General features: G+C 36.6%; 1 protein-coding gene across 2 annotated transcripts in view; it reads right to left on the bottom strand.

Annotated features, from left to right (window-relative positions):
• Positions 1-22,318, bottom strand: part of CNTNAP2 (contactin associated protein like 2) — a 2,276,620-nt gene that overhangs the window by 1,616,718 nt on the left and 637,584 nt on the right. The window contains exon 2 of one of the 2 annotated variants that reach the window (XM_025380223.1): positions 15,461-15,571. The exons of the other annotated variant lie outside the window; for it this stretch is intronic. Coding sequence (XP_025236008.1) covers positions 15,461-15,571 — 111 coding nt within the window. The remainder of the gene's footprint in view (positions 1-15,460; positions 15,572-22,318) is intronic. 2 annotated transcript variants of the gene reach the window in all.

Below are 22,318 nucleotides of genomic sequence, written 5' to 3'. Positions count from 1 at the left end.
CGCATGTTCTCACTCATAAGTGGGATTTGAACAACGAGAACCCATGGACACAGGGAGGGGAACATCACACACTGGGACCTTTTGGGGGTGGGGGACGGGGGATGGATAGCATTAGGAGAAATATCTATTGTAGATAACGGGTTGATGGGTGCAGCAAACCACCATGGCACATGTATACCTGTGTAACAAAACTGCACATTCTGCACATGTTCCCCAGAACTTAAAGAAAAAAAAAAAAAAAAAGACTGAGGTACCCAAAGCCTGTTTCCAGACCCCTGCACAGAAAGCACTGACCAAATCTCAAAGATAAGGTAGTCTTTTAACGAAGTTGCATCATTTGGACATATCCAATAAACATCCCTAAAACGGTACCTGCACGTTTCCTCTCAAGTCCTGATGGCCCCGATTTGAAAGCCTAAAACTCATACCTGGGGAGGAGTTTAGGCTGCGTTGAGGTTACCCAGCCTCTCTCTTTTCCTTATGCCTGATGCCTAGTTAGTGCTATTTCTTTGGGAATGAAACCAACAAACACAGTTTGGTGTACAAAATACCAATATTTGGTTCTCGGTTTCTCATTTGAATTGTTGAAATGCAAATATAGAGTTTTGAATTAAAAACCAAAGGTAGTTTGTACTTCTTTGAAATTCTCTTTAGGAAATTATTTTGCATCATCAAATATATAAATAATAATATAGAGAATATATAGAGAATATAGATACATAGAGAAGATAGATATATAGAGAAGATAGATAATATATAGAGAATAATATTAAATAATATATAGAGAAGATAGATAACAATAACTTTGAAAGATTTGGTCAAATGAGTCTTTGCTTTACTTTATTTAATACTTGATATAAAGAAGTTTGGGAAAAAAGAATGAATCAATTCCCTTGGGAGTTTCTAGTTTTCCAGGAAATATGGTCATTCTACTAAACAACAACAAAATAAAAGGCAAAATGTCACAATGCTGAATCCTTTACTTGAAAGGGAAGAAGGCATTTAGTGATTGATAATGATCATACAGTGGGATACTGTGATTATTGATGTCAGATTGTTCTCATCTCACACTAAACATAGATCCAGTTATGGCATATCTAGTAGACCTCACATGCTTTCTATTTTGTGGTTGAGGTTTACTCCTGTTATCATTTTCTTTCGCTTTGTACTGACTTCCTGCTTTTTCCCACGTGTTTTGAATATTAAGAGTGTTGGTGACTTTAAAAATACAGCTTCTGTCAGATTCTAGCGTATTGGTGTTGCACATCAGTAGTTTTTTTTCTTATTTAAATTCTTTTCTGGTAGAGAGAATGTTGGTCTCATTGTTCTTTTCAAATTTTTACTGGTTCTCACACATATAATATTTCGAGTACAGGTTTGTCTCTTTTCTTGCCTACCAACTCACATAATACAAATTCAACAATTAGACTAAATCGATTTGAATTTTGGCTAGGCTTTTAGTGTAGGGAAAAAAAGATATGCTTTTAACAAATACATCATTATATGCAAATATTTAAAATAACTTCTTTAACTTTCAGATTATTTAAAACATAGATTTAAAAGCATGCAAAGAAATCACAAAGGCATTCTGAATGAAAATCTACTCAATATATGCTTCTCAGAAATGAAAGAGAAATGTGTCTTTTTGTGTTCTAAAACACCAGTGGGAAAACTTTATTTATGCCCTATAACCAACTCAAATATTATTCTAATTTTCCCAAAAGAAAAGTTCTCACAAAGTCAGGGAAGACATGTGAAGAACAGAATAGTGAATGATTTTGAAGTCAGAAGACTTCATTTCAAATACTCAAATCTGGTTTCTGTTAGCTGTGACCTTAGGCAAGAAAAACTTTCCTGAATCTCAGTTTTCTTATTCATCAAACTGAGTTTTGTAACTTTTACATTTCTTTCTAGGGTTTTATAAGGATCAGATAAAATAATATGTACATACAAGCATTTATTTCTACATTTGTGAGTATCAACTCTATTCTTAGCACCATCCTAGATGTCAAGCATTCATGGATACCTGATACACAGGGCATGTCTTCAGGTGACACCCACCCAGTCTCTTGGAGTCAGAAAAATAAGTCTATAATACAATACTTCATTATAAGTTCTGAGATAGAGATAGAGGAAGAAAAAATATATATATATGGATGTCTTGAAATGACCAAAAAGAAATACTTTGTCTGCCGTCAGTAATGACTTTTGAGGAAGTTGACAACTTAAGTCACTACCAAAGGACAGGAAGCTTGAACATGTTAATGCTGTTTATGAAGCCTGATCTATCTAATTTAAAAAAAACCTGGAGACCAATGGGAACTGCTTATAATTTAATACTATTTTAATGTGAACGTAGGTGTGTGGAAGGTTTGGGAATATAAATGTGGTGGGGGCAGTAACACCCTTTGGTATTTTGGCCTTCTTGGGACTTGTTGTTTGTGGACTGCCAGCCCTTCAACAGTAAAGAAGTCATCATTTCCGCTTTATCATCCTCTTGTTGGAGGACATTTAATCCTCCTTCTCTGAGAATTACGTATGATCCTATGAGAATGTATGATCTTACCAAAATATGAGAAGAGTCTCTAGCAATCCCTGTGACTCTCTAGTACTCTTCTGTATGCCTCAGAAGCATGTGATTTTAACTTCCACCCTCTAGAACACTCAGCGGGGAAGAGTAAGGAAGTCAACAATACTTTTCATTATCTTAAGAATAGATCCTTATAAGACTTATTTGGTGGTCTAAGCAGAGGGTTGAAAACAAAAACAAAACAAACAAAATCCAATTCGTTATCCATCCAAACGTATATGTGCCAGACACTGGATAGGGAAAATTACAAAACACACTTCATTATGCACTATTGATACATATGCTCAGGCACAAACCTTGTCATGCAAAATAATTCATCCTGGAGGCAGAAGAATCTTTCTGGTTGTGGATGTCTGGTGAGGTGGAGGCTACAGACATATGACAGACAAGGACCCCCCAGTTCAAACAGATACCACTGTCTATCAATTTTAAAACAGAAGACAGATACAAAGGAAATACATTGCAAAAGTTGCTAAGAATGAAAAGCAAGCATAATAAAAGCAACGTGAATTCCTTGCCTTGCCAAGAAAATCAAAATAGCTAACGGAAATAAAATAAAATGACCTTTGGGTGAAAACCTGGGGAAGAAATCTTTCTACATTTTGTGTTTACATTTTGATGTTAAAGAGACAAGAACAATAAAAATAGACTGTCTTAAATGTCATGTTTTATTGTCAGCCATATTTGCGTCAAACATATATCTGAGTTTTAAAGCAAGGGGATGAGTAAACAATGTTGATTGCTCATTCTTGCTGTATAGAAAAGGCAGCTAACAAAGGCTACACTGCTTTGAATTCCTATTAGTGACAGTATTTTTAGAATTACTTCTGCAAGGCATGCATATAAAAGAAAGAACAATTCTATATTTCTTAATTCTGAAAGAAAAAAAGTGTGAAAAAGTCATTAATTTGCTAAGGGTATTAAGAAAAGGGTCTATTCATTTTAATAAGTATGACCTAACCAGGTTGCTAACAGAGTCGTCATTAGATTAAATCCTCCCAATTGTCTTGGAAATAATTTGGTCCTTTTTTTCTCTTAATAAGTAAAATAAAGAAAAGGGACAAATAGTCACAAAAGCATGGAATTTTCTCTAATCACAGGAGAGTAGATATTGAGAAATACAGTCACTAATTTGGCATAAAGGAATTGCAGTTTTCAGGTTTGAAGTATATTTTTTACATATGTAGATTTTTTTATGGCCTAAACTTGTCTAATGAATGAACTCTATTCAATGCCACTCACCAACCAGCTGATGTGAACTTCCCGAACAGCTACTTGTGGACTTGCCCTACTCTTTCCTGGCCTTCATTTATTCTTGTAGGCTAACCTGCTTCAACTGGGATACAGAATGTACTTCTTACAAGCCAGATACAGTGTTAAGGACTGATACAACATATTCTGTTACCCAAAAGCCAGCACAAAAAGCCAGCCATGAATTTGAAATAGTATCTTGAGATAAGAAAGGTATGGTTTAGGCAGAGCGTGGTGGCTCACGCCTGTAATCCCAGCACTTTGGGAGGCCAGGCGGGCAGATCACGAGGTCAGGAGATCGAGACCATCCTGGCTAACACGGTGAAACCCTGTCTCTACTAAAAATACAAGAAATTAGCAGGGCGTGGTGGCGGCGCCTGTAGTCCCAGGTACTCTAGAGGCTGAGGCAGGAGAATGGCATGAACCTGGGAGGCGGAGCTTGCAGTGAGCTGAGATCGTGCCACTGCACTCCAGCCTGGGTGACAGAGCGAGACTCCGTCTCAAAAAAAAAAAAAAAAAAAAAAAAAAAAGGCATGCTTTATCAGCTCAACATTATCCTCATGGTCTCTGCCCTACAATATTGGAAGAATTGAAAGAATGTTGATACGAGGGGGCCATTCTCTAATGACCCTAATATTCATTTTTAAAAATGAGATTTAAATGTCTAGTTTATTTACGATGATAATTGTGTTGGTTGTTATCACTCATCTGCTATTATAGTCTATATTCCAATGGGCTACAACAGTGACCAAACAATTGTGAGATAGTTTTTTTGGAACAAGAAAAGTATTAGCAAATACTAACTCTTGATTTAACACGATTCCTACATATAAACGATGAGTACTTGAAATTTAAAATTAGTAGAATGATATATGCAATAAATAATATTTTATGTATTTGTTCACACATTTAGAAAATATTCTCTGAGAGTCAAACCTGCATAAGTACTGCATGAAAGTGCTTTGAGGCTGTGAAGAATTTTATTTTAGAAATGAATATTTTTGATGGTAGAAATCATTCACAAAAATTCTCCACCTCCTTATTTGAGATGTAAAAAATACTGAAGATTCTCTATGAATAAAATTAGCATATAGGTCGGGCTCTGTGGCTCATGCCTATAATCCTAGCACTTTGGGAGGCCAAGCTGGGTAGATCATTTGAGTGCAGGAGTTTGAGACCAGCCTGACAAACATGGCAAAACCCTGTGAGTACAAATATTAAAAAAAAAAAAAAAAAATTAGCAGGGCACGGTGGTGCGAGTCTGTAGTCTTAGCTACTCGGGAGGCTGAGACGGGAGGATCATCTGAGCCCAAGGATGTGGAGGCTATAGTGAGCCCTGATCATGCCACTGCACTCTAGCCTGGGTGACAAACCTTGTCATAAAAAAGAAAAAAGAAAAAAGAAAAAAGAAAAAGCAAAGGGATAAAGGCATATTGAATGATTATTCTCAAAAACACATTTTGCCTATATTCTTCAATGGTTTAGAAAGAAAAATTCAATATGTAAATATTTGATGAGGCTTTTTGCTTAGATATCCTGACCATTCTCCAGAAATTTCATAGAAAAGATATCTACGCACAGAGGGAGGTGTGGTCCAGACCACTAAGAATCTGTAAGAGCCCAGTAAGATCAAGACCAAGGAATTATGATCGTTCTTGGCTACACCATGGGCATTCAGTTATGACAGGATCATAGAGAGTATCCACTCAAAATTTAGCATTATAGAAATGAGTGAGGAATCTTGGCAATTGAACATAAGTAGGAAGTGGCCCAAGATGTCTCCTATGGGTAACAAAAAAATCTAGATCCATATCAACAGTCTTACAAAGGTATATCTATTCTTCACATCTTCTTAAATTAATTTTTTTTTATTTACATACATTTCTTTGCTAGTTCAGATGTGGTTATCCCATCCCATATGTCCTAAACTTTGTAGGGCCAGTACCAAATAGGATAGTTTTCAGTATTTTGTTTGAAGTAAAATTACAAAATATATTATACTAATGAATTATTCACAAACTTCCCCCATTTAGACAATCAGCTATTATGTTGTGATATAAAGAGAGTGTAAGACAATCAATATTCCAGAGCCATTTCAAAGGCGGCAGCAGGGATCAATGTGATAGCATTGACGTTAAGCTAGTACATTATTTTCTCAACGAAAAATATTAAGATACATAGAATTTGGTACACAAATGGGAAAATAGCTACTTCCTAAAAATAATTAACTAAAAAATTCATCTCAAAAGTCCAAAATTGAAAAACTCTTTTATCTTTATTCTCTTTTCTCTAATTAAGTCTAGTTCATTCTGTTAAACTAAAAATCACTAGACTTATTATCAAAGAACTTTTAGAATCAGTATTTCCAGAAACACAGTAGTAAACCCATGGGAGACACAACTATATTTCTAAGCACGTTAAAGAAACCCCATTTAAAGCCCTTGATGTGCACAGTGTTTAGCTAAATTTTATAAAAGCAAATCCCAAAGTGGAAACGTATTCTGCTGGTCTTAAAGATGTTCTGTGATAAAGAGGATATCTGATTCTCCAAAAGAAGGTCCCAGAGCACAACATCTGCCCAGTCTGATTCGATTATGGAAACACGTGTGTATGTACATGTGTTCACAACACATACTAACATCATGCACTTTGGGAAACATTGCTCTATGGAAATTGCAACAAAACCTAGCACAGATTTCTATGAAGAAAATAAAAACAAGGTGTTGAAATACCAACATTATAAAACTCAGTGTAATGGTTGAAAGATAAGAATACTATTTAAAAATTCAAAAGGCATGCCCAAACAAAATATATGAGTCATTGCCTAGTGAGTATGTTTTCAACATTCTATCATTTATAACAAGTGTCAGTGATACAAATATTCCATTTATTACACATTTAATTTTATAAAACTCCCAGTTAAGCCAAAATTTTGGTTTATCGTTGAGAATCGAGCAAAAGAAAATTCACAATATCAGTTAGATGGAAACTCTCATTCAATTGGGTAGGTGGATATAAAAACTGTGAGGTCTTTAGAAGAAATCTTTGAAAAGTTGTATTAAAAAGACAGAACACATAGGGCTAAGGAAAACAAAGGTGACACTTTTTATTCGCCCTAATGTCCAGAACAACGTTTTATCTGAGGCTCATAATAACTACATGTTAGTTTCTGTAAGATATATAGATTCTAAGAGATCAAATTCAAATGACATTAAGATAATAAGAACAGAACAACACTTAAAAATCACTGGCATAATCTCTTTCATTTAAATTGAAAGGAGTTTGAGGTGAAAAGGACTGCAGAATATTTAAGTTACTATAAGCCTTTATATACCCAAAATATTGAAATTTTTAAAAATGTTATTTTACCAATTTTTAAATTATTATGGTAATATTTTGTCTTAGATGATAATGGGGGAAACACACATACATTGGCAAATACACAAATTCGAACAATAATTTTTTAAGGAAACATCATCTTTGTAATGACAAAGGTATTTAATTCAATCCTTGCGTTAAAATGTTGGTATCTATAGTGTTGTTTTTAGAAGCTGGGAGTAACTTATGGGAAAGAGACTAATATTTCAATGTAGCATAGTTTGTGTAAATTGTTTCTTTTAACCTTCACAATAGCTCTACTAAATAGTATAACTGATTTTATTTTAAACTATAAGTAGACAGACCATACTTCCAGGATTACCCTCGTGTAACTATTAATGATACTCTCTTTCAATGTCAAAAGTGCCTGACTCAGATGACAAATTATTCCATATGATATCCTTTATCATTACTATATCCTCGTTCAGATATAGTAATCATAGAAATCAGGAAACCAAGATGCAATACATTTAAATAATTGACTAATCCCATACTTGTCCTCGGTCAGCTCAGTACTGGAACTTAGTTATGCGTGAATATAAGCCACTCTCCTTTTACTGCTCAGCACTGCCTCAGAGCCAACAAAATCAGCAGGTGTTTCCAGGAGAGTCATTTGAAGATGAAGAAGTATGACCAGCCAAAATAGGAATGTCAAATATCCTGAAATGCCCCATTAGAAAATCAGTTCTTTGAATTTTTCTGCTCCCAAGGATGTGCTTTTAAAAGGCAAACAGTCCTAAGAGAGGTAACACTTCACCGATTACTTCATACTTAAGTAATAATGAATTATCTGTGAGTGAGAAAAGGAGCACATTTTTTAAAGTACTACATGGTAGAGGCTGGCAAAGGAAAAGAAGAAAAACATTGGAATGGAAGCTGCAAAAATAGGGCAGAATCTCATCAATTGGGAACTTTACTTCATAATTTAAGCCTTAACGTTATATTCTAAGAGAAAAGCTTCCTAATTAAGGTTAAGAATACTGCCTACTGTGGCAGATTCAGGCTGTCATGAGTGGGCTATATGTACATAACAAAGGAGTACTAAGGGACTAGAGACAGCAGAAGAGCACCAGCAGGAGGCGCTAGGCCACACAGACGGACAATGCCCTCGTGGACACACTGTGGTTCCGTTCCCAGTTTATAGTATATCTGCTGCAGTTCTAGATTTAATTAGTTGTGACAGATCCTTCTAATATTTAAAGGCAAAAAGGAGAACAACAAAAGAGCAGCGGGAAATAAGGTGTTTTATAAATGTAACTCAGAGACAAGAGGATTGAGAGTGGAAAAAAGGGAATAATTTCTTTCCAGGAGTAGCAGGAACAATGGATTTCTCAAGAGTAGAGTAAGCCATTACTGTTTGCTGAGCTGCCTGGGAGCCTGTAAGAGGCAGCCCAGCATGTTCCGGAGGTGGACGTGCGTCTGCAAGTGTTAACTAGGGAAGAGGTTGGAGTCGTGCTAATCACTAGAACTTCCTCTTGGCCAACAGGAAGTGGAAAATGACACCAGCCTACAGTGATTATCTGAGCAAGCTGTGGCATCAAGGCATGGTGGCGATTATTAACTTCAGTGGTGTCTTTTTATGTTAATTTTTAAAAATTAAACTGGAAACTATGGCTTTAGTGAATTTTTTTTTAACTTTAAGTTCTGGGATACATGTGCAGAACATGCAGTTTTGTTACATAGGTATGTATACATGTGCCGTGGTGGTTGACTGCACCTATCAACCTGTCATCTAGGTATTTCTCCTAATGCTCTCCTTCTCCGTGCCCTCCACCCCCGACAGGCCACGGTGTGTGATGTTCCCTTTCCTGTGTCCATGTGTTCTCATTGTTCAACTCCTACTTATAAGTGAGAACATGCAGTTTTTGGCTTTCTGTTCCTATATTAGTTTGCTGAGAATGATGACTTCCAGCTTCATCCATGTCCCCGCAAAGGGCATGAACTCCTTTTTTATAGCTGCATAGTGTTCCATGATGTATGTGTGTCACATTTTCTTTATCCAGTCCATCATTTATGAGCATTTGAGTTGGTTTGCAGCCAACAAACATATGGAAAAAAAGCTCATTATCACTGGTGATTAGAGAAATGCAAATCAAACCACAATGATATACTATCTCATGCCAGTAAGAATGGTGATCATTAAAAAGTAAGGAAACATGGATCACGAGGTCAGGAGATCGAGACCATCCTGGCTAACATGGTGAAACCCCATCTCTACTAAAAACACAAAAATTAGCCAGGTGTGGTGGCGGGCGCCGGTAGTCCCAGCTACTCGGGAGGCTGAGGCAGGAGAATGGCATAAACCCAGGAGGCAGAGCTTGCAGTGAGCTGAGATCATGCCACTGCACTCCAGCCTGGGTGACAGAGTGAGACTCTGTCTCCAAGAAAAAAGAAAAGAAAAGTCAGGAAACAACAGATGCTGGTCAGGATGGTCAGGATGGGAGAAGTAAGAACACTTTTACACTGTCGGTGGGAGTGTAAATTAGTTCAACCATTGCGGAAGACAGGGTGGCAATTCCTCAAGAATCTAGAACCAGAAATAGCATTAGACCCAGCAATCCCATTACCGGGTATACACCCAAAAGATTAGAAATCATTCTAGTATAAAGTGGTATCTTTTAAGGAAAGGTAAGGACTGTGGTTCTCTTTAAGATGCAAGTAGGAACTTCAAGAGATCTATTCCAGCAGTCTCTCCAAACATCTGTTATTCACATACTCCTTTGATAAGTGATTATTAATTATGCGGCCTGCAGGTGTAATGTGTTCTCCCTGCTGAAGAAAATAGAGGAAAACTGATATGAAAGCAACATCACCACCACAACCTTCTGCCCTCTGGTTTAAGAGAGAAGATGACACATTCTTAAAATGGGAGAAACTACTCAGGGAAAACACATAGGAGGAAACGTCTTTGAGGAAGCAACAAACAAGATTCTTAGAAGCATCTACTAAGTAAAAATAAGTGGCAGGAAGGTGAAAAGAAAGAAAATTATTCAGGATCTACATTAGTTGGGAAATGCTGAGATTGCATGATTGGGTTTCTCTGGCTATATAAGCATAAACACATCAAACTGACTGAAACCTTCAAACTCACTTTAGGCCCCGTCATTGTGCTAATTAAAAAAGGCAGCACTGATATTGCCTCATCTGATATAATCACATATAAAGAGTGTCGGGTTCCAGCAGAAGACATGGATTTGTGTCCCTCTTCCTGTGCCATTGTTCCCTAACTATGCTACTTTAGAACCTAATGATGTATTTTGGGGTTTCTATAGGTATTATTTGAATTTGTAAAATGGGGATAATAACTAGTTTTTGTTTGTGTTTTCTTTAAGACCAAAAGTCCTTTAGTAACTAGGAAGAAAAACTTGAATGAGCTCAGACAGGAGGAGGTGACTATTAGAACTGCAATGATACATCTCAGAGACTCAAGCTGAAGTACAGTCAGAAGTTAAGCCAGCTGGAAACAGGGGCCTGAAAGAGGCTGTGAGTGAAACCAGAGCTTGATTCGTCCTTCTCTGTGCAGGTTCCCCGGACTCATGCCTTCCTTTCTTCCCCAGCATCTGCTCTCCTCTTCTCTCTTTCTAGTTTACACATAGCCCGTTATCATTTCCCCAGTAGTCCCCTGGGTTCCCAAAATGATGTCACCTAACAAAGCAGAGAGATTCTAATAGCATCCGTTGAGATCAGGTGTTCTCGCTATGCCTCTGTGGTAGTGGAGGGAGACCTGGGCCATGTGGTGGATGGCTGTGCTTCTGGCAGGAGAAAAGGGCTGATTTCTATAAATGGCATATGAAGTACAAGGTTGAAAGTTTGGCAGAAGAATTGATTGGCATCTCTAACTTACCATTCTTTCTAACTAGGTTGTTATGAAGATTGAGAAACAATTAGAGCACAGATGAAAGCAGTGTATAATCTATAAAATTCTATATTAAAAACAAGGTAAGAGATACACTGTTTCAGACTTTCAAAGGTTTTGTATCTGTGCTAACCTTGGAAAGAGTAACACATCTAACTGCCATTAACTCAGAATGACACAAGCTTTCAATGGATTAAAAACGTGGGGATAAATCAGTACACAGATCACAGGAATAAGGCATTGATACAAAACAACAACAGCACCAACAAACTAAAAGCAGTGGGCTCCAAAAGACATGTTAGAATTACACATGAATTTTTCATTTAAATGTCACATTTCCTCCCCACTTTTGCCACGTACTGGTCCCTGACATCAAGATTATAGCAGATGGATTTGTATTGTGGAGACCCGTAAACTAAATTCAATTTCACAAATATGTGACTATCTGTCATCTGAATATTTGCATTTATACGGTGCTTTTCTATGTATTTATGAAGTCTCTTTCCAAAATGTATTTTAGGAATATCATTTAAGTAAATAATAAAACTTAAAGCCAATGTTTATCAACATAATGCTCAACTGAATTTGTTCTTTTCAGAATTTGTATAATTAGTAGGTTACATTCTTATATTTTTCTGTTAGTATATGATCTTCTCACTTTCAGATGCCTATATAGTGCATCAGATGACTCTTGCCACTTGTAAATTAAGAAAATGTATCTCCAACATTCCTGGATTCTGTAATGCTCATATTTTTTTTTTCTGCTTAGAATTCTCTGTCTTCTTTATATCTTCCAGATATATAACATCATGTTATACTTAAAGAAAAAAATATCTTTTCCCTCAATGCAGACCATTAGCCACGTATACGTTATCATGAATTTCACCCTACATGTCTCTTCTCCCAAGGGCATTTGCATATAAATTTTAGAGTGGAATAAAATATTTTGTTGTCCAACCTGGCCAACGTGGCAAACCCCTTCTCTATTAAAAATACAAAAATCAGCTGGGCATGGTGGGCACTCTCCTGTAATCCCAGTTACTTGGGTGGCTGAGGCAGGAGAATTACTTGAACCCAGGAGGTGGAGCTTGTAGTGAGCTGAGATCATGCCACTGCACTCCAGCCCAGGCAACAGAGCGAGACCCTCAAAAAAAAAAAAAAAAATGTTTTGTATTATAACAACTATATATGACTTTCTTTTTGTTTTTCCTTGGAGAGGCTATAACCTTCCTTTCTCATGCTAGTTCCCTTGCCCCACACTCACGTGGCCAACAAGGGTTAAGCCCTACACGTACGTGTCTTGTCTGTACCTGCAGAGGCAGAGCAGCACAAAGGATGAAGATATAGCTTAGTTACCTCACCATCTGTAAAAATTAAGGAGCAAAAATGAGAGGGCTGGGGAGGGCGAGTTGTCTGTCCTTACGGACAGCATAACGCTGATAAGCAAAGCAGTCTTTAAGAGTCAAAAAGTACGTGGTGGCACCTCCCCACGTAACAAATGTTGATAAAATGGGCTATAGCAAAGTGTAAACCTATATCTATAGGACAGACAACACTTTCTTTCCCAACATGAGAATTTCACCCTAATGTATGACCATGCCGTATATCAATAGTCCAAAAGAGATGAACTTCGGGTCACACAGTTAAGAAACTGTAACTTTTGTTTTATAGATTTTTGCTTTTGAAACATCTGTCTTTCTGGAAATGCATTCTATTTCTCTCTACCTACCTACCTACCTACCTAGCTATCAGATATAAATATATATTCTACAAACTACAGTCAAAACTACTATAAGGAAAGTAAAGACACTCCTCAAATCCCAGTATCCAAGTTAAAAAATATATCAACATTTTGGAAGCTTAATATCAGATATCTGACTGTCTCTATATGAGTAGATAAATACACAACTAGCTCTAAATGATGTAAAGTGGTATCTTGTATTATGTTAAAGCAAAGATAAAATAATTTAACTTTTCTAGAATTAAATGAGAACAAAAAACCTATATATATATATATATATACACACACACACACATATTAAAAGACATTAATTCCCATAAAAAAATCAAAGGCAAAATAAATTTATACCTGAAGTTTCAGCATCTGGTAGCCTGCTGCTCTGAAAGGTTAGAAAGAAAAAATTCCCACATCTCTCTAATTCCCATAATTGACACTTTTAAATTTCTGTGCCTATAACATCTATACTCTCTCCTACAACTATAGCACCTGCATTGTTTAGTTGAGGTCGTATATGGAAATGGGTTCCCTGCTCAACACCAGTCATGTGGCCACAATTTCTTTATTGTGCACTTTCCATTTTCTCATTGGTGACTAGATTGTCTCATTTGTATTCCTGAAGTGCTGTTTGCATGATAGAACCTGACTTGCCCAAATTTACTGAGCAAATCATCTTCTTCAGTCATACTTTCACTCAAAGCTTTTGAAAGCAACATTTTCTGACTCTGCTTCCATTCCTCACAGGTGCTTTATGTCTCTTGGTATTATGGAACTTCTTTTAGGGAACAGTACATTCTCTTGGGACCAGAATTATACGGTATATCTTTTTCATATTTTGTCCTAGATTTCCTAGTACTGGGAAGGTCTGCATACCTTTTGGGTATGGCCAGTTCCTTGTTTCATGTTTTCCTGTCTATATTCATTTTTTAATAGTTGTTTCCAATGACTTTTATGAGAGAGAAATAAAATTTATATTACTTCAACAACATTAGGCAGAATTTTTGATAACTTACAGTAACTCAACAAGTCTCTCATGTCCATAGCCTGATGAATATCAGGTTATAAAAATGAGCTAATATGTACTAATGTTACAGAAAAGCTGCAGTTTTGTCATGTTCCTCTACCTTTGCTTGTGTATCACTTTTTCACCAAGTCTTTTTGCTAACTGAGACCTCTTCATACTTCTGTGAATACCTTATATATTATTCTGTATACACTAGGCTAGTTTTTTCTTATCTATTTTCTTCTCTTTTTTGGTCTTTGTAAATCTGATAAACCTTTCTTTTCTGATGCAATATTTTTTCTTCCTCCTTTATTTTTTCCTCTTCTTGTTTTTCTTTTGGGTTTCCTCCTGTTCTCTTTTTTCATTTTTCCTTCCTTCCTTCCTTCCTTCCTTCCTTCCTTCCTTCCTTCCTTCCTTCCTTCCTCCCTCCCTCCCTCCCTCCCGCCCTTTCCCCTTCTCTCCCTTATTCCCTTCCTTGCTTCCTCCTATATTCATTCCCTTTTATTTTTTTTTATCTCTAGAATTGATTGATTCTAGATTGTTTTATGATTTCACATTTCTTAGTTTCCTTTAGCTTTATTAAGGTGCAATCACAAAAAAATGTATATATTTATAGTATGCAACATGGTGTTTTGATACATGTATTGTGAAATAATTAATTCAAGATAATTAACACATCCATCACAACACAGTTATTTTTTGTAAATGGTGAGACCACTTAAGAGCCGTTATCTTAGCAATTTTCAAGCATGCAACATATTATTAACTACAGTCACCATGCTACACAATAGATATCCAAAACTTATCCATCTTGTCTAACTAAAACTTTGTACCTTTTAACAGATTATCTCTAATTTTAATCCCTCTCCACTGAAGCCCGTGTCAACCATCATTCCTGTTTTACGGAATTAAACATCATGGTCTTTGTTTGTTGATTCATATTTATCTAAGACAATATTGTTTCTTTCCTTTTTAAGTTGCCATTTGCTGATATTTGTACCAGTGTTCCTTTGAAGCAAAAGTGTTTTGCCTCTGTCCTTAATTATGTTCTTTTACTCTCAGTGAATTGCTAGAAAATTGGAAACTTCCAGTTACTAAGAAATACCATGATTTAAGATCAAGAACTCACGTTGCAGTTGCATATATCTAACTATTTTTCACACAGATTTTATAATAGAGGCACATTCTGGGTCCTGGAGGAAAAATTATAAGGATCATTTGCATTTTCAATAGGAACTAAGTTTTTACATTAATACACAGTAAATACAAAGTGCTCTTTTTAATACACTGCACATATTGTGGGAGTCGATTCCTTTTTACATCTTTCTAAATGATTCACTGATTAATAGGAATTTTAACTCTAAATGTTTATGCCATTTTGACTTTATTATCCCGGACAACTTCAAAATGTCTTCCATTTTGACTTAGTATCTCTCACTTCCAGCCTAAGTTTTCCTATGTTATTCCCCAATAGAGATTACATGAGAGGTTAATGGTTTCTATGGATCTTTTAATAGAAGTGGCAAGAATGATTTCTGGTATCTGCCAACATCTGTTGTGTGATTTTATATATATTTATGGCTGTAAATATAACATGTTCTTATTTAACATGTTTATTGATAAATGAATCAAAATTTGGCTTACCTCCTCGCTTGTTTATCTTGGCATAGCCGGGAGAATAGCTACCAGACATGGAGGAGGAGCTGCTGAAAGCCACATGGGGGAGTCCAGAGATGAGTGGCTCATCACATTTTTCTGAAAACAAAAGACAGAGAGGGAGAGAGACACTCAATAACAATTTCTAAATAATTATTGGTATGTGTTAGTTAAAATAATCATTGAATCTGGTATGTCTTTTATAAGTCTTTGAAACAATATTTAGCAAAGGAATTTAGGCACTTCTGTTATCCAAAATATAATATAACACAGGAGCAGTTTATATAACCCTGATATTCAAACAGAAAACCATAGCAAAGGGCATTACTCTGAAGGGCTTCACTTCAGCCTTGCTATCTGAGAATCATGAGTAAAATTGAGCTTGTTCCTGTAATAAGCTTTGGTATCAGGCGTCTCCTGGAAATCTTCAGGTATTTATACATTATAGGGACAGAGCACTGGAATTACTAAGGTTGGAGGTGGAAAGACAAAGAGGACTCCTACCAAAGTCAAAAGACCAAGAAATGGGGAGTTGCTAACCAACACGTATAAAATTTCAGTTATGTGAGATGACTAAGTTCTGGAGATCTGGTGTGCAATATTATACCTCTAGATAATCATGCACACTTATCAAGGCAGATCACATGTTACGTGTTCCTACTAGAATAGAAAAAAGAGGCTGGGAGCGGCGACTCACGCCTGTAATCCCGGCACTTTGGGAGGCCGAGGCGGGTGGATCACCTGAGGTTGGGATTTTAAGACCAACCTGACCAACATGGAAAAACCCCATCTCTACTAAAAATGCTAAATTAACTGGGCATGGTGGTGCATGCCTGTAATCTCAGCTACTCGGGAGACTGAGGCAGGAGAATTGCTTGAACCTGGGAGGCAGAGGTTGCCGTCAGCCAAGATCATGCCACTATACTCCAGCCTGGGCAACAAGAGAGAAACACCACAAGAAAGGAAAGAAAGGAATGAAAGGAAGAAAAGGAAGGAAGGAAGGAAGGAAGGAAGGAAGGAAGGAAGGAAGGAAGGGAGGGAGGGAGGGAGGGAGGGAGGGAGGGAGGGAGGGAGGAAAGGAAAGGAAAGAAGGAAAGGAAAGAAGGAAAGGAAGAAGGAAAAGAAAAAGGAAAGGAAAAAAGAAAGGAAGAAAGAGAGAAAGAGAGAGAGAGAGAGCGAAAGAGAAAGAAAGAGAAAGAAACAAAGAACGAACGAGACATCAGCAAGTAAAGACAGAATAATCACCAACTTGAAAATTATTACTGACAGAAAAATTAATCAGTTCCCATCATACTCAACCAATCAACTGCACTGGAACTGGGCGATACCTCAATTCTATTTGTAACACTTTCTGCACTTGGCTTTTATAATATCATTAACATTTTTTTTTCTCTTTTTTCTCATTAGCTGCTTGCTCTCTGATTCCTTTGATGGATCTTTCTCATTTTGCCAATGCTTAAGTGTTTCTAATGTTAACGTGGCCAGGACTGTTCTGAGTCTACCCTCCCTCTCTGGGAGATGGCATGGAGGGCTATGTCTTCTGATACTGGGATGTTTCAAGTCCCACTGCCTCACTTCAACTCCATAGCTACAGATCGTGCACACACAGCTTCCAGAGCTCTCTGGTACAAAACACTGTGTGGTCTTCCTGCTTCCCCTCTCACTCTGCTATAGTTCTGTCCGCAGCAGCTGAAGAAACACTTTTTAAACTGTAAGTGAACATGTGGCTGCTGTATTCAAATTGTTCTCTGCCTCCTGCTCTCAATTTGGCATACCGTTCAAAGTCTCCCCCCACCCCCCCACAACCAACCCCTGCCACCCTGCCACTCAGTGGCCTATGATGGCCACAGCACTATTCTCATCTCTTTCCACAGGTCCTTGTCTATTCCTGTCTAGCCACCATGGCCCCTTTCCTCTTCTTCTTTCTTTCTTTGAGACAGAGTGTCGCTCTGTCACCCAGGCTGGAGTGCAGTGGTGCGAGCTCGGCTCACTGCAACCTCTGCCTCCCAGGTTCAAGCGATTCGCCTGCTTCAGCCTCCTGAGTAGCTGGAATTATAGGCACGTGCCACCACGTACAGCTAATTTTTTTTGTATTTTCAGTAGAGATGGGGTTTCACCATGTTAGCCAGGTTGGTCTCGATCTCCTGACCTCGCGATCTGCCCGCCTTGTCCTCCCAAAGTGCTGGGATTAGAGGTGTGAGCCACCACGCCTGGCCCCTCCTTTTCCTTTAAAAACAAGCCTGCCCCTGCTGTAAGCCTTTGCAATTACTAGTCCAAGTATCCTCTCTTGTCACAGGTCTCTGCTCAATGTCACCTTTGCCACTGCAGACAGGCTTTGCTAGTTCACCCAACATTTTGTTGCCATCAGTCTCTGTATCCAAACCCTGCTTTATTTTTTGTCATAACCCTTAGCACCACCTGACATGTTATGTTGTTATTCATTTAATTTTTTGTTGCCTTTCTCTCCCACTAGACAGAAAGCTCTATCTGAAATGAAGTTTTAGATAGTTGGCCTAATGCTTACTCTCCAGTGATCTGAACAATGGTACTTGGCACGTACTCTAAAAACATTTGTAGGATAAATGAATGAATGTACTAAACCCAATGAACCTCAAAGTGTCTGGAAGCAAGATCTCATATTATAACATGCTACAACACTTAATTTTTAGAGTGGTGGTCTTAAATTCCCAACAAATGTTTATGCTCAGAACTCTGTTTAATAAGACAGAAAATTTTTCTCTATATATTCAAAAATGGTTTCTCTCTCAGAAATTTATAAGCAAAAATAACTTAGCAACAGAAAGAATAAACTAATTTTCTTGTAAATTCACTTAAGTGAAGTCCCCAATGATACTGGAGAAATGAATTATTATTTATTATCTTACCACTCAATTGTATACAAATTGGAAATTAAAATGAACAAATCCATCTTCATATAATATTTTTAAAATTTCTTATTTTTCTTAGTTATACTGCAAGTGCCTCTGGGAAATATGACATGTGTGTATAAATAAGTTCCCCAGAAAGTTAAATATAAAGGGATGTAAAGAACATAAAATTTGTTTTAAAAGTATCAATTCACAAAGCTATCATCTAAACTGATGGGTTTCATATTAATCGAAAACAACTACTTTGTTTATCTATAAGTGAGCACAAATATACATCCTTGATTTTCCTACTTTCTGATACATTTGATTTACACCTTTTTATAATTTTTGAGATAAGTGTTGCCTCTAATTGGAGTAAACATTCTTTCTAATGTTCTCATTATATTAGAAATGTGCTAACATTCACTCATGTTCATTTCATTCATTTAAATATGCATCAGGTGTCTATGTTGTGCCAAGCACTGAAGTCAGCTGAAGGCGAAATTAACAATGCCCTGCCCTTGTAGAGCTTATGTTTTAGTGGGAAGAAACATCCCAACAACAAAAAAATGTAAATTTATAGTATGTCTTAGTAATTAATACTAACAAGGAACATTAAATATAAAACAGTGGGCAGGGAGTGGGGGTGAGGTGGAGAGGAAGAGAATTGCTATTTTATGCTGACTTCTCAAGGCAAGCCTTGACAACATGATCAGGTAGTATTTGAGTAGAAATATGAAGAAAATGAGGAAGAAAGCTACGTTAGAAATCATCAGGACCATGCTAGGAAAACCTTTTTCTAGTCCATACCTGCTCAGTCAGGCTAGCTCACACTTGATAATAATGCATAACACATTTTCTAAAACTGAATATCCAATGCCTAGATATGGTTGCATTGAATGTAATTAAACTAAGTCGATAACTGGTTAAATGATCCAATAGCTAATTTAAATTTGGAATTTAAATGTAGCATTTATAAAACCATAATATAGTTTAGAGTTATTACATTAAACAAATTGACTTCTGTAACAAATTGATCATCTGAGTATCAAATTTTACATTTTTTGCTAATTAAAAAAAATCAAATAAAAATCCTTTTTTAAAAATTTAAAAATTAAGTAATGATTTGAAAAAATTATGTAATTATTCAGAATAACAATTAGAATTAAATTGAGATTAGTGAAGACCAGGGCAAATAAGCATTTTTAAAAAAACGTGACTGCAAAATTATTATCAGAATGTAAAGCACTAGCAATCTCACGTTCTTCCAAATTAAAACATAATCTATAATCATATTACTAAGCTAAAAAATGCAACAATTACTGTATTTTCTCCTGGAGGACATTAATCACGAATATTTATTGAGATCTTACATTGCATTTTGCTGTTTTCACTACTTCAGACAGATTATATGTGTGTGTGTGTGTACAGATATATATAAAATTCGACTTTGCTATATTCCATTTGTATATATGCACACATATACATACAGATATATGGTCTATTCCTCCATAAGTGGCAGTAATAAATGAATCTACAAAAAGTAATTAAACATGAAGTAACGATAGAGTAATACAAAATGGTTTAAAATTCAATGCTAACTAGAAGAAAATGAAATACTAAAAGTCACAAATAAACTAGAAATGTAGGGTTGTTGTTAGTTAAGTTGCTCATTAGACCTCATAATTAGTTAGTTGAGTTGCTCATTAGCTCCATCATAAACGTGTGACCTTGAATATGTCAATGCACCCCTTTCCTACAGGTGACACATAAGTAACATGAGGAAATTTAACTACGTTTCTCTCAAGCTCTGAAAACTCCAAAATAGTGTCAACCATCAAGAGTTAGCAAACTATGGCCTGCAGGCCCAATCCAGCCCACAGATTGCTTTTGTAAGTAAAGTTTTATTGGAGCACAGTTACACATCATGCATTTATGTATTGTCTCGGATGACTTTCACACAGCAGTAGAATATTGCAATCGATATCATATGGCCCACAAAACTAAACTATTTACTATCTGAGCTTTTACAGAGTAAGTTTCCCCACCTCTTATCTAGTATAACAAATATTGAAGGAACTTAGGAATCAGAATGATTAATGATTACTTAGAGTGTCAGATACCATATAAATAACAAATAGAATCTGAAGAAATTAGAGATTACAGGTAGGTGGAAAGAGGGTTAAGGAAATTTTAGAAAAAGGGAACACCTCAAGCAACATGAAAGAGGCCACAATGAAGTTGAAATTTCCCAGAGATGGTTGTAGCGGCATTCCACGCAAGCACATATTGCCATACTGACTATTACAATATACTATCCATTTTTATTTCCAACTGTAATAATGGTTATTACTCATTATGAATTCTAAAAAGTCTGCTTATTGTTGTGCTAAAACATGTATCTCAATCTCCTGCAGACATTAAATACTAGGCAATCAGGCAAATCCCTGGAGAAAGTTAGAATTTTTATATAATAGTAAAAGAGGGAAGGAGAGAGAGAAAAAGAGAACTAACATTTGAAATAATCCGGTATCGTGTTTTCCCACACTGGGATGTCTTCCAAAACTACAGCCATACACAGCGATGGCAAATATTTGGTCTCCAGTGCACTTCCCTTCCAGGGAATCTTGGATGAAAACTAGAAGAGCAGATGGGCCTTGAGTTTTATTTTCGCACAATTTCAGTCAATCATGAAGGCAGACTAGCTATAAGAATTCTGTACTAACTCAAGCTGGAGCAGAGGAAATTATTGGCAAATAGACATGAAATAGCTGTTGTCCTTTACCTAAAAGATACAGTTGAGAGGTTTGGCTATTGGCAAGGGATACTGGCAGGAGTTTACAAGATTAAAGGACTTCAGAATATATGTAATTGACACGAGAGTATGGTTTTCAAATGCATCTTTGCTGAAATATACTGTCTGAAAATTTTTCACAAAACAATATATGTTTAAGTTATAACACTTCAAGTAGATGTTTTATATGACCCATTTGGTAACATAAGTCTAATGGAGGAAAACAACTGAAAACAACAAATGACTCAAGAACAAGACAGTGCTAGCTGAACAGAAATTCTAGCAATAACATCCTGATTTTTATGTTAGGAAAAAATCCATGGCAAAAGGCACATTCTGAGTTGAACACATCACTCTGTGGTCTTAAATATACACTCAAATTCTACCTTTTGAAGTTGGAGCTACTCTACCTCTACCTGCACATTTACCCTGCATCACACGTTATGACTATTCCTTTCCATCATCAGCAGCACAGCGGTTCCTCCAAGAGGTCTTTTATCTTCCCCATGATGTCCATTTCAAGGTCACTAGTTAATGCAGTAACTAATGACGGTCAGAAATGTGGGAGGGCAGACAGCATTGGGACACTCAGGAGCAGAAGGCAAGGTGCAGTCCTGGAGCACTGAGATGGGACGCCAGACTCCGAAATGGACATCGGGGGAAGACAAAAGATCTCTTGAGGAACCGCTGTGCTACCTGGGAAGCCAGAGAAGAGCTTGTCATTCAGCTTGTAATTCAATATAATTTTAGTCATAAGGAACAAGGCAGAATGGGAAGCAGAACGCACGTTTGTTGGGAGGTTTGGCCAGAGCTTCTTAAATTACTCCTGATGCCTGCAAGCCAAATTTTGTCTAAATTTAATTTATATTTTACATTTTCTAATTGTCACATAACACATTTTTCTTTAATAACGTGTAGGAAGTACAAGAAACAGAATATGATATTCTCTTCCAATATTTATAATAAATATTTGGACATAGTTGAGGGTCAAAATTTTTTAACTTAACGTGGTATAATTATGATTTTTTGGTGAAAGGTGTGACTTTCAGAGGTAGCAGTATGCTCCTTAGAGTCAAAATTTTTAGAGTTTATTCCTAGCAACATAAATTTGGGCAACTTGTTTAATCCTATCTTACCCAAAGTTTCCTTAGTTTTTCCATTATTTCAAAAGTCCTCTTCCTGTTT

Source organism: Theropithecus gelada, chromosome 3 (genome assembly GCF_003255815.1).
Source record: "Theropithecus gelada isolate Dixy chromosome 3, Tgel_1.0, whole genome shotgun sequence".
NCBI lineage: Eukaryota > Metazoa > Chordata > Mammalia > Primates > Cercopithecidae > Theropithecus > Theropithecus gelada.
Note: the sequence above shows the minus strand (reverse complement) of the source record. Positions and strands in the feature narration are given on the sequence as shown.